This window comes from Urocampus carinirostris, chromosome 11, assembly GCF_059441175.1.
Source record: "Urocampus carinirostris isolate Australia breed hairy pipefish chromosome 11, RoL_Ucar_1.0, whole genome shotgun sequence".
NCBI classification, from domain to species: Eukaryota; Metazoa; Chordata; class Actinopteri; order Syngnathiformes; family Syngnathidae; genus Urocampus; species Urocampus carinirostris.
Window position 1 is genome coordinate 21,553,010 of NC_142359.1, and position 12,414 is coordinate 21,565,423.

General features: G+C 40.2%; 1 protein-coding gene and 1 pseudogene across 4 annotated transcripts in view; one reads left to right on the forward strand and one right to left on the reverse strand.

Annotated features, from left to right (window-relative positions):
- Nucleotides 1-1,330: 1,330 nt before the first annotated feature.
- dgki (diacylglycerol kinase, iota) overlaps nucleotides 1,331-12,414 on the forward strand; it is a 72,539-nt gene continuing 61,455 nt past the window's right edge. For all 4 annotated transcript variants that reach the window (XM_088346930.1, XM_088346932.1, XM_088346931.1 and 1 more), the window contains exon 1: nucleotides 1,331-1,806. In XM_088346930.1, coding sequence (XP_088203056.1) covers nucleotides 1,571-1,806 — 236 coding nt within the window. In that variant the 5' untranslated portion in view covers nucleotides 1,331-1,570. The remainder of the gene's footprint in view (nucleotides 1,807-12,414) is intronic.
- On the reverse strand, nucleotides 6,305-6,512 carry LOC148356773 (U2 spliceosomal RNA; annotated as a pseudogene).

Below are 12,414 nucleotides of genomic sequence, written 5' to 3' on the forward strand. Positions count from 1 at the left end.
GGGAGAGGTGAAGTATTTTTAAAAGTAAACTCCAGAACACACAGGTGGCGGGAACATGTCGCTTCGAATCAAAGTGGTCAAGCCACAGCCCGTGTGCCGCATAAGGCCCATCAGGCTGTTTAACACGGCCCGCCAAACGAAAATGATAATCTATTATGATGATTCATATCTAAAATGGTAAAAACGAAAGAACTATTAATAAAAATGCGTTAATTTAGTGTCACTTATGCGTCCCTTTGTGTGTTCTCCTCCCATAAAAAACATTTTTCATGGAACAGAATCGCGCACAAGGAGAACATCAAAGTAGCTGTCAATCTTTTTCTGTACTTGTTAAAAAAAATGATCCAAATGTATTCATCTCATCAGCTGCACGGCTTATCCTCAGTAGGGTCGCGGGGGTGCTGGAGCCCATCCCAGCAATCATTGGGCAGTGGGCAGGGGACACCCTGAACTGGTTGCCAGCCAATCGCAGGGCACACGGGGACAGACAACTTACTCGCTCATTCACACCTTTAGGGACAATTTGGACCGGCCAATTCACCTGAAATGCATGTTTTTGGAATGTGGGAGGAAACCGGAGTGCCTGGAGGAAACCCACGCAAGCACGGGGAGAACATACAAACTCCGCACAGGAAGTCTGGAGCTGGATTTGAACCCACGCAGGAGGTTCCCATGACATGAACTGTGGCGCACATGCGCTAACCACTGCGTCACCGTGCTGCCCCCAAATGTATTCTATTCATCAAAATGTTATTGAAATCTCTTGCAATATAAATTGCGCTAGCCCTTTCGTATGTTGAGTTTTCCAATATGTATGATTAAATTTTGTTCTGAAAACGGGACATGACATATTACTTAGCCTTAATTCACAGTGTTTTAAAACATTTATGATGAAATTGTGTATTTATTGACAAATAGAAAATGGTATATAATGTGTATATTCATATAATGCCTACAGTGCGAGCGGCATGGTGTCCCCTGCCCACTGCCTGAAGATAGGTGGGATGGGCTACAGCACCCCCACGATCCTACTGAGGACAAGTGGAGCAGATAGTGTATGGATGGATGCATAATACGTAGTTTGTATTTTTCCTTGGGCTTTCTAGCACTGGTTTCAGGTTGCACCATAGAGTGACCTCTAGTGGTCTAGTGTACTTTCAAAGTTATTGACAAATGGTTTGTAATAGCATGTAATCTGAAAAACGCTTACCCCCTTGAATTATTTTTGTATACGAAAGCACAGCGAGTATGGATAATGTCGCTATTTTGAATTGAAATATATTATTTTGAAGGATTTCGAGTATGTTTCCGGTTAAGTGACGTCACGCGTCGGCGAGCGCTTTGGTCTGAACAGCAGCAGAGTGCAGCTTGCCACTGGCCAGCCAGGCAGCCTGGTCCCGGGCAGAGGACCATCGCCCCGCGGCATCGCGCTGGAATCTCTCGGCGCGGAGCCGCCACCTTTTTATCCCGGAATCCTCCTTCGTTCCCTTCCCGTCGTCGTGACCAGCGTGTGCGGGTTTTGACAGCCCTGGCAGCGGCGTCGGGGGGTCCAGCGCGAAGACCAACTGCCATGGACCCCCAAGCGGCAACCGAGCCCCCGGCGGCAGCCACGACTCCGGCTGCTGGGCCAAGCGGGCGGCTTGCTTATGTCGGAGCCGACGGCGGTGGGTCGGAGTCCGGGGCCGGCTCGGAGGACACTTCGGTGGGATGCTGCAGCGACACGTTCAGCAGCCTGCCTGACATCGAACAGGAGAGTCTGGAGGACAAACTGAGGGGGCTAGCATTCCGGAAACAGACGTCCTATCGGTGAGTGAATGTGACACGAGAATGAATCCGTTTCATTGTGAAAATTGAATGTAAGATTTCACAAAACACGTACAATTCCGAGCGATTGACTGCCAACCAGTCCAAGGTGTTCCCTTCCCACTGCCCATCGGCAGATTGGATGGGCTCCAGCACCCCCACGACTCTCGTCAGGACGAACGGTTGGAAATTCGAACGTGTACAAGAAGTGTTATTGCTTGGGTGATAATTGTTGCTGTCAAAAATCCTTACTGGAATAAATAAGATTCCTTTAAAAATAGTTTTTGTGTTAACATTAGGAGTGGTGATATGAATTCTTTACTTAGTTTTCAGGTAACGAAGCTATTCCCAGAACAAATTACGTTCGTAGGTAGAGGTACCACGGTATGTCAAAAAAAAAGCGAGTCTCCAGGTCTTTTCTACCAAAAGTTAAGATTTTTTTAAATCAAGGCAAACCAAATGCTCTGCCTGTCATTGTTGAGTTTATAAAGCATGATGAGTTCTTGTGGAAAACTGCATTCACTCAACTGTTAAAATAAACCAGATAACACATTCAATGCCAAACATGAAAAAGGTCCCTTGTCATCCTACATAATATATAGGGTAGGTAACCAATAACATTTTGAATATGAATGCTTTAATCCATTTCAACATGTTCAGTATGATTTTTTTTAAAATAAATCATAACAGTAATCATAACATCAAACAAATACATGTTAAAATTAGATTACCGCACAATCAAATGATAGGCATATAATGTAAAAAACAACAACAAAATATTAAGTAAATAATAAAAACATTTAATTACCTTTTTGGCTCACGTTTCTTGAAAAACTGATCTAATGACGTCTGCTTTTGCCAATTCGTCAGAAATGCACGTGGCAGTGACGTCAAATTGAGCGATAGCCCGACTTGTCAAAACTTTTTCCGCCTGATTTCTTTACACAAAATTTGAAACTTCATGAGATTTTGCTAAAACGGCTTCAATTTGGGCTTATTGAATGATGTCTGCGTCCTCTTCCCCGCAATCTTGCCGGAACCTCTCCCCCTTGTTGTCTCTGAACTGTGACACGAAGAGCATGCTGGGTTGCCATGCAGATTTGAAGCGATAGCCAGTTTGTTTACATTCGGTAAACTCTAGGAGCTGTATTTTGACTTCATATCCTGAAACGCCTTTGTAACTAAAAGCGATATTTTCCCGTTCAGGTACTTTGTATTATGAAACCCTCATATGTAGAGACATTCGTAAGCAGAGGTACCCCTGTACTCAGAAATCTAAGGAGGGTCAGATTAAATCATCCAACAGTTTTTATGTTTGAAATGCCTGATTTAACGTTGAAAGAAGCAAGCAAATCACGATGCCTTGTTGTGTGAGAGCATGCCATGGGGGTGTTGTGGGGGCACACACACTATTGATTGTGATGTGAGAGTTCGTGTGCAGTGTGCGCAAATGCCAGCCACAGCCTGACACCCTGGTGTGACTGGCAGCAGCCGCTGATGGTGAAGACCATACAAACATACAAATCAGTTCATGTTGTCAGCTGTCACTGTCAGGAATGTGTGGAATGTCTCAATCACGACTTGTGGAAGGCCAATAAATGGTTTTGCACATAACGGTATTACAGTTTGAGGTCAGGAACAACTTAATTTGGTCGTCTATCTGGTATGAGGTTCACCAGGTGAGAATTTTGTTAGCATTAAACTCGAAGTTGGTGATGTCATGTGTAGGAGCAGGAGATCATGGCAATGTTCTTATGCTCAAGTAGGGTAATGTGTTCACTATCCACTGATTCCTTATCTGCCTGGGTTGTTGAGGCACCACTCTCTGTGGCGTTTCTTGATAATTGTACGGTACCCATCTGTCTCTCAGGCTGTTTTTTTGTCTTGGGGTTTGCTCCCTTCCATTTTTTTTTAAGTATTTGTGTGATAGAGTGCGTGTGTTTGTGCTCTTTAGTATAACTCTTCATAAGACTTTGGCCATTCCTATGTACAGTGGCTTATGAAATTATTTGCCCCCCTTGAACTTTGAAGTCTGAAATATGGCAAAAGGTCACAAACATAAAGATATAAAACTGTAATTTCTTGTGAAGCATCAACAATAAGTGGGACACAATTATGAAATGGAACACACTTTATTAGATATTTTAAACTTTTGTAACTAATAAAAAATGAAAAAGTGGGTGTGCAAAATCATTAAGCCTCATTGAGTTCATACTTTGTAGCGCCACCTTTTGCTGCGATTACAGCTGCAAGTCGCTTGGGGTATGTCTCGATCAGTATTGCACATCGAGAAAACTGATATTTTTCCCCATTCTTCCTTGCAAAACAGCTCGAGCTCAGTGAGGTTGGATGGAAAGCGTTTGTGAACAGCAGTTTTCAGTTACTTCCACAGATTCACAATTGGATTGAGGTCTGGACTTGGCCATTCTAACACCTTGATATGTTTTTTGGTGAACCATTCCATTGTATCTTTTGCTCTATGTTTTGGATCATTGTTTTGTTGGAGGACAAATCTCCGTCCCAGTCTCGGGTGTTTTGCGGACTCCATCAGGTTTTCTTCCAGAATGGTCCTGTATTTGGCTCCATCATCCCATCAATTTAAACCATCTTCCCTGTCCCTGCTGAAGAAAAGCAGGTCCAAACCATGATGCTGCCACCACCATGTTTGACTATGGGGATGGTGTGTTGAGGGTGATGAGCTGTGCTGCTTTTACGCTAAACATAACTTCTTGCATTGTTGCCAAAAAGTTCGATTTTGGCTTCATCTGACCAGAGTACCTTCTTCCACATGTTTGGTGTGTCTCCCAGGTGGCTTGTGGTAAACAGCACTTCATGATTACAACTGTTAAGTTTGAACTGCTGGTATTGTTCCACATTACATAGTGCAGTGGTTTGCACATTTGCGTGTCACATACCAACCATATTACATGTAAACCATAATTTATGATAATTAGGCACCTGGAAACGAACTATTTCAAATAAATTCCTGGGGTGAACATAACATAGTGCTAGATAAATAGATAGATGGATGAATGCAAAGATAAGGGAGAAGGCTTAAAAAACGCACAGTGGTGTTTCCTTTGGAAAATTGCACAAAAGTAAGTTGGATATCCATTTTTAATGTTTTTTTGTGATGTATCTTACCACATCATTTACCTGTATTGATTTGTGGGTCATTTTTGTAGTATTTAATTATGGTATATCGTGAAAATTATTCATAACTTTGATGAAAAATCTCATGGAGGGTTTTCTTTGAAGCACCTCATAATTGATTCAATTTTAATGCTTTATTCCACGTGTTTCAAAGTTAAAACATTAATCAAACCTTCATCAATGATATTGAATAAAACATGAGCTGAAAGAAGTCTTATTTTCTCTGCCCATTTCTTTTTATATATCAATTTAAAATTAATGAAAGTCATAAATCTCACAAACATAAACAAAACAAGTAACCCATTTGACATTGAAATGGCCGATTTAAACCAGAATAGAGATCTTCCTGCATCTTTTCAGTCCTGGTTTCTTTGGCCAGTTTTGCTGCCGCCTCCTGATAGAAAAGTCTACCCAAAGTTTACGTCGCTAAGGGAAACTGGGTTTGGAGAGTGATTTTTTTTTTAAATTATTTCCTGGAACAACACAGAGACTCTAGATGAAATGTCAGACTTGTTCTTTGCTTTTGGCAACAACCTTTAACTACATATATTTTTTTGGTTTTCACATGAAGGATAAGCCTGCCAACTGTAAAGTCACTATCAGATGCATTATGATGGCTTCTTCAAAGCACTTCCTGTGCATCTTCATCCAAGTCTTCTTGAGGTGTTTTGTGGGTCAACTCAAGATAGACGTGTCTGACAAATGTCATAACACACAAAGAAACTTCCCATAAGGGAAGTATGACTTTTCAACGTTATGAGTCGGGAAGAACAACTGTTTTTTGTAAGTGATCCATGCCGTGCTTCCTAACATTCCCCTTTATCGATTTTGGCCATATTGTTGGGACAAACGAGAGCCTTGCGAGGGCACGCAGATGCCCTAGTAAGCATTTCGTGTTTCGCTTGCCTCCAAGGCGGCCATGCATAGCGAAAGGCGTTAGAGGGTCATCTGCAAAAGGTCGTTTCGAGTATCTTGTCGGACCCGATGACCATATGTGGACATGTGAAGGAGGCTAAGGAAAGAGGCTGTCTGACACCAAATGTGGCATGTGTGTGTGTGTTCGTGAGCATGGGAGAGGCTTATCTAACCTCTATTAAAAAGCGAGTTATAAAAATTAAGTTAGAAATAAATCAATTAAAGGATAAATCTTAATTTATATTGAATAATAACATTAGATTAGAAACATTTTGTGGGGTTTTTAAGGGTTATTGATCTATCTTCGTTATTCATTATCCATTATCCGTTATCGGTCAGTTCATAATACGCTACAAAGCCTAGGAGCCGGGACACTTACTCTCAGCCAAAAGGCCAAGCTAAGGTCCTAGCCCTAAAGCCTTGCTGCGATCATTGCGAATGCACCGTTCCCGGAGGTACTGCAATACCGGGCCGATGCGTGGAGTGGACAGAGCAAGCTCATATTCCATCTCCGAAATGCAAAAATCAAAGATAGTGACTTCATAGAAAGTACACAAAAGGCCAAGCTAAGGCCAAGCTAAGATTAGAAACATTTTGTAGTTAACATTTGATCATACAACAAAGTTATCACATGAAATAAATTATTTTATTTAGTGAAGAATAATTTGTTGTACTATGTTTCAATCAAGTTTTGAAAAAAATGAAGACATCATAGACATCATAGACATCATAGTCATCATAGCGAGTGTCGTTAGCCCGTCTTTTGTCATTGCTCACTGCGGGCAGAACATGAATGCCAATTAGCAGGAGCAATTAATAGCAAGACATTGCTTGGCGAACCAAATTTTGACTGTGTGGTTCAAAATGAATGGAAAACCTGAACTGGACAGCCCGTTTTTTTAAATTAATTTATTCCTTGAACGATTAGAAATCTTGGTGATTCAGGCTATTGCAGATCAGGATTCCAACAAGGATCTCATTCATCATAGAGCTCCACATCAGGGTCGCGGTAGGAATTGGACTTTTCCTTCGGGCTTGACTGTGTGCTTCTGAATTCTGAGAAGCAACGTGTTCTTATAGGAAAGACACATGGATTGGTATTCCCTAAACTAAAAAAACATCAGAATTGTATTGTATTTGCTTAATTATTCAACCCCCTTCTCACTCATTTGAATTGCCATTGCAATTCAATGACACGGTGGATGTGAGGTTCAGGGTGGCAGGTACAGCTACAGCAATTTCCCAGTGTGGAGTTTACATGTTCTTCCCATGCCTGCGTGTGTTTCCTCCGGGCAATCCGGTTTCCTCCCACATTCCCAAAACATGCATGTAAGGTTAATTGGCTGATCCAAATTGTCCCTAGATGAAATGAGCGAGTGAAGGGTTGGCTGTCTCTGTGTGCCCCTGCGACTGGCTGGTAACTGGTTCGGAATGTCCCCTGCCCAAGATAGCTAGGATGGGCTCCAGCACCCCCGCGACCCTACTGAGGATAAGCGGTCCAGATAATGGATGTGTGTAGATTATGTCATTTTAAATTCTGACGTGAAAACAGATTTGGGTTGAATCTAAAACCCTATTGTTGTGCATATAAGTCAATTTTGCGAGTAATAATAGGTTTATCAACCAAAATTAGACTAGATCACTGGTCATTTAACTGAGATAGAAATAAAACACAGTTAGTAAACTTCTCATCGAACAACTTAAACCAAATAAGAGTGTTTTTTAAGTTAAATGGTTTCTATTGCCTTGTCTATTGTTCAAATTGATTTTGACGCGAGTAGATACTCTATTAACCTACCACTCATAAAACCTAGAACTAGTCCAGCATAGGTCCTTCAGCTACTTTTGCCAGAATGTGTTTATGGTGGCATGTTACATTATCTGGCAGACATTCGTCACGCTCGTGCTTGTGTGTCTTTCAAAAAAAAAAAGGCCATTTTTTCATCTATTCTTAGACTTGACAACCTACCACAGCCCCCAGGAAGATGATTTCTGTTTTTATGCATGTGTGTGTGTTTGAGATAGTGAATTAGTCAGCAGGAGAGTTGGTGTGTAAGAAATCCCTCCAATTAGCTGCTCAGTCACTAAGTGCACTTCCTGTCTCTGTCAGTGGCAGTTGAAGACACTCTGGCATAGTAATTGGCCTCGTGAGGAGAGTATTCATGTGTCATGAGAAGGATAATGGAACCGTATGTCCGGACATTTTTCATTACGACCCCCTGATACAAATAGTAATAAAGTATAACGTTCCCTCGCCGCAGGACAGGATATGGTGGTCATGCTGCGCAGACTCTGCTAAGTAAATATATGAGCAAATCAAATGTATTTAATAAGTTTATTCTGTTTTCAAGACTGGACACCTGCAAAGGAGATTGCATAGGATGCCAGTTCTGTATTTTAACTATTAATGCACACTGTTGTTTGTTGTTTTGACTACAATGAATTGTTTACACCATTTTCACTATTGTTTGCTGCTATTCTAGGAATTCCTCATCCTTTTTAAGCTAGGAGATATAACAAAAATAAAAGGCCCAAGGGGAGGGCCTTTAGAACAGGTTGGGATCTCTTATTTGAGGGTTGGCTTTGTTCTCCTTGCGAGTTCGAAAGCCATTGATGTCTTCTCTCCTTAGTTTAAGAGTCTACCAGTAGCGGGCCGTGTATTTAACACTTAGGCCTTCAGTAGCGCTCTTTCTGAATCAATCCAACCTTCTAACTATTTTCACGGTTCAAGGTTTCAGATCCCTTAACTGCCAACAGTGGCGGTTCTACACTAAATTATTCCCCGGGCGAGACCACCTCCTAGCACCCCCTCAGTCCCCTGGATCCCCCCTTCCCCGCCCACCAAAAATGCCAAGACACATATAAATGAGGGATATATTTATCAACTGCACAAATACTTTAATAACAAATACACTATACAGAAAAATGGCAAATATTTTTCAAAAAGGCTTGATAAATACAAATACACTATATACATAAAAATGGCAAATAGTTATCCAAAAATGTGAAGAGAACAATAATATAAAATAATAAATTTGACTTATTTTCCTCTAAAGCAAATCACACAATAACACAAAATTTAGTTGCATAATGAAAATGAATCGCAAACAAAAAAAACTGACTTTTCTGGCTCTCCCTAATGTAAAATCATCAAAAATTATAAGCAATCTGCTTGAGCCATCGTGACTGGCAGAGTGAGAAATATGCGCAGCAGTTGGTCTGCATTTTCAAAGTTATGAGTATGGTGCGTTATATGGAAGACAGGAGCCAGTCAGTAACTATTCTTTTATGAATAGTAGTAATACAGAGAATCTTTCCCCTTCTCCAGTCAAAGGTGAAGTGTCCTCCTTGGCACCCCTCCCCTACGCTTTTCCTCCTCCCAGCCTCAGTCTCTCTGCACACATTCGCAGCAGGCAGGGGCGTCAAAGCTCCAACAAAGTGGCGCCCAATTGACAATAGGCAAAGTCATATGTTGGTAGATAAACCAAAACTACTTTGTGGAGCACATTTATTATGTTTTTTTATTTTGAGGGACGATCTCAAGCCGTGCCCGCCCCCATATGTCATGGTAATAATGCCGCCCTGGGCGGCTTTCCGCTTCACTCGTGCCTAAAACCGCCACTGACCACCAGGATCATTGGGGCACCAGTGAAGACACAACTTTGGACAGCTTTCTCCACTGTTGACAATTCCTGGCCTTTTTTGGGGTCGTTGCAAAGGAGTGCTTTTTTGGTCTTCCTCTCCTCCTGGGTTTTCTGCTAAATGTTATTGCAATGGGGGTGGCACGGCTCCTGGGTGGTTAGCGCGCATGTCAGGTTAATTGACCGGTCCAAATTGTCCCTAGGTGTGAATGAGTGAGTCAGTTGTCTGTCCCTGTGTGCCCTGCGACTGGCTGGCAACCAGTTCAGGGTGTCCCTTTCCCACTGCCCTAAGATGGCTGGGATGGGCCCCAGCACCCTCGCGACCCTACTGAGGATAAACAATGCAGATAATGGATGGATGGTTATTGCAATGCTTTTCATTGCACTATTGCTATGTAAGAAATTGCACCGACATCTTAAGCCAGTCTCCAATTACTACCTCCACGTCTAAACTCGATGCAAACAATGTTAGCTACGTTAATCTCTACGACAATAAAGACGACTCAATTCAATCAAAACAAATATTTGGTAGGCGTGTGGTTGGCTCACTGCCCTGCCTTTTCCCGAGCAAATTAAAACAAAGCAGTCCCCGATGGATATTCCTGAAAACTCCCCGGATTGAAACGCAATAACAACCTGACTTTTGCTCGGTTAAGTCAATGCAGTCTGAAGGAAAGATTTCCCAAGAGCACCGTGACGTCAGGGGCTCGCACACTCGGATAGCGCCACACAGCGTAATTACTTCACCACTTCTCCCAGTAACAGACACTTGCAAAAGGGCACTCGGGAAAAGCTTTGGTGTCCATGCCGCGTAACTTTCTGGGTAGCTGCGTGTTTAGGAGAACCATGTAGTTCTGGGTCAGGGTGGGTAAACTACGGCCCGCAGGCCACATACGGCCCAGCAAGCTTTTTAGCAGCACAGCAGGATTTTTAATCCGGCCTGCCAAACGAAAACACTGGTATAATGACCATATATACTGTATCTAATAGTATATAAAGTACTATTCATAAAAAATGCATTTCATTGGTGGCAGTTTTTTGTCCCCTTTACTCCAAAATCATTACAAAATAACTATTACAGTAAAATTAGAATAAAGAAATACCACCACAGAAATACTACAAAATTATTACCACAGGAATACTACAAAAATACCTCTACAGACATAATAAAAAAATAGTACGGTAATACTAGCAAATACTGTAGAAATACTTAAAAAATCCCTCTACAAAAATACAGTAACAGTGATGATACAACTACTACAAAATACTACTGCAGTAATACTTTAGAAATACTACTAAAAAAATCCTAAACAAAATTGAATACAGAAATCCTACAAAAATATTAAACAGATAAATTACATTGATATTACAAAAATGCTAAAGGAATACTACAAAAGTACTACAACAGAAATACTACAAAATACTACAGTAATCCTACAAAAATACCAAAGATACTGCAAAAATTCAACGGAAATACAATAAAAATGCTAGTACAAAAATAACACAAAAACACTACAAAATGTTATTACTGTAATACCACAAAACTAAATATCAAACATAATGCTTAAAACCGGGACCTAATGTATTAATTTGCTTTAATTGTGAGCGATTCAAAACCAATTTGAGTCCACCCAAAAACGCAAAAAGGCTGGGCAATAAATTAGAAGCGAATTGGTGCTTTTGGGTAACTGAGTCTCCAAAGTTTGTATTCTTTCTCGTGCTTTGTAGCGCTCATTTTTGGTTGCATGACACACTACATTGACATTTAGTGGTTAAAAAAAATAGACCGTGTACTGCTTTTATTGGTTTATAATATAATATGCGATATAATTATTCAGTGTTTTATTCTAGTTATTTATGATTTTTTTTTAACTTCTTTATTTTTGTTCATTTTATGTTATGCATTCTGTGTTTTAAACTTTTTCTTGTACTTTAAGTGTTTTTTTACTGTGTATATCACACTTTTTCTGATTTCTATTTCTTATAGGTTTTTAAATGTTTTGCATTTCTTTGATATTTGATTTTTACCATTGTTTTCAGACTTTCTGATCAAAATACTTTTTACTGAAATGTATTACATAATTTTCATTGTATGTTGATAAAATTTTTCCAACATCTTCCCAAATGCAAAAAAAAGTACAGACATGAGTTTTGTAACTTGTGTTGAGATGCTCACTACATTTCTATTATTTTTATTAATTTTATGACATTTTCAAATATATTTTACAGATTTATTGTGTATCAATTGTATTTAATTGTATTTTATGTTTTTGTAATACTCATATTACATTGTTTTTTTGTATTGTTGCTGCGATTGTATTTCCATTTTTGGATCATACTTTTATTTTTTTGCAATTTTATTTTAAATGTTCAAATCAAGCAAACAATTTTTAAAAAGATGTGTCTTCTTAGAATAGCAGGGATTAAATTGTATATTTTCACTGTGTGTTACTGCATTTTGCAAGTGTTTTATTTACGGTTTTGTCCCTCATGATCATAAATTTTGTCTAACGCATATAAAGGAAATGCGGTGTTGGCAGCGTCCCTACGCAGCTTAAGTGGCTCTTGCTGATGAGATGAATAATGAGCGAGCTCTTGGAAATTGACTCTTCCTTCATTTCTCGCTTGGGTTTGCTTGACTTGAGAAGTGCGCTTAAATTAAGCCAAATGCTTACAAAAAATTCATACTGTACATTCATTTTTGGAACCACTTAACTTCACAAGAGTCATGGGGTTGATGGAGCGTCTCCCGGTGGCCTTATGCTATATGCAATGTATGCCCTTAACTAATTGCCAGCCAATCGCAAACCTCAAGATCAGTGTCGTAATTGGTCAAGTAGGTTGAATGTATATTATAGGTGCAGGAAAAGTGTTGTGGGATTTGTGTTTGTGTTTTCATTTT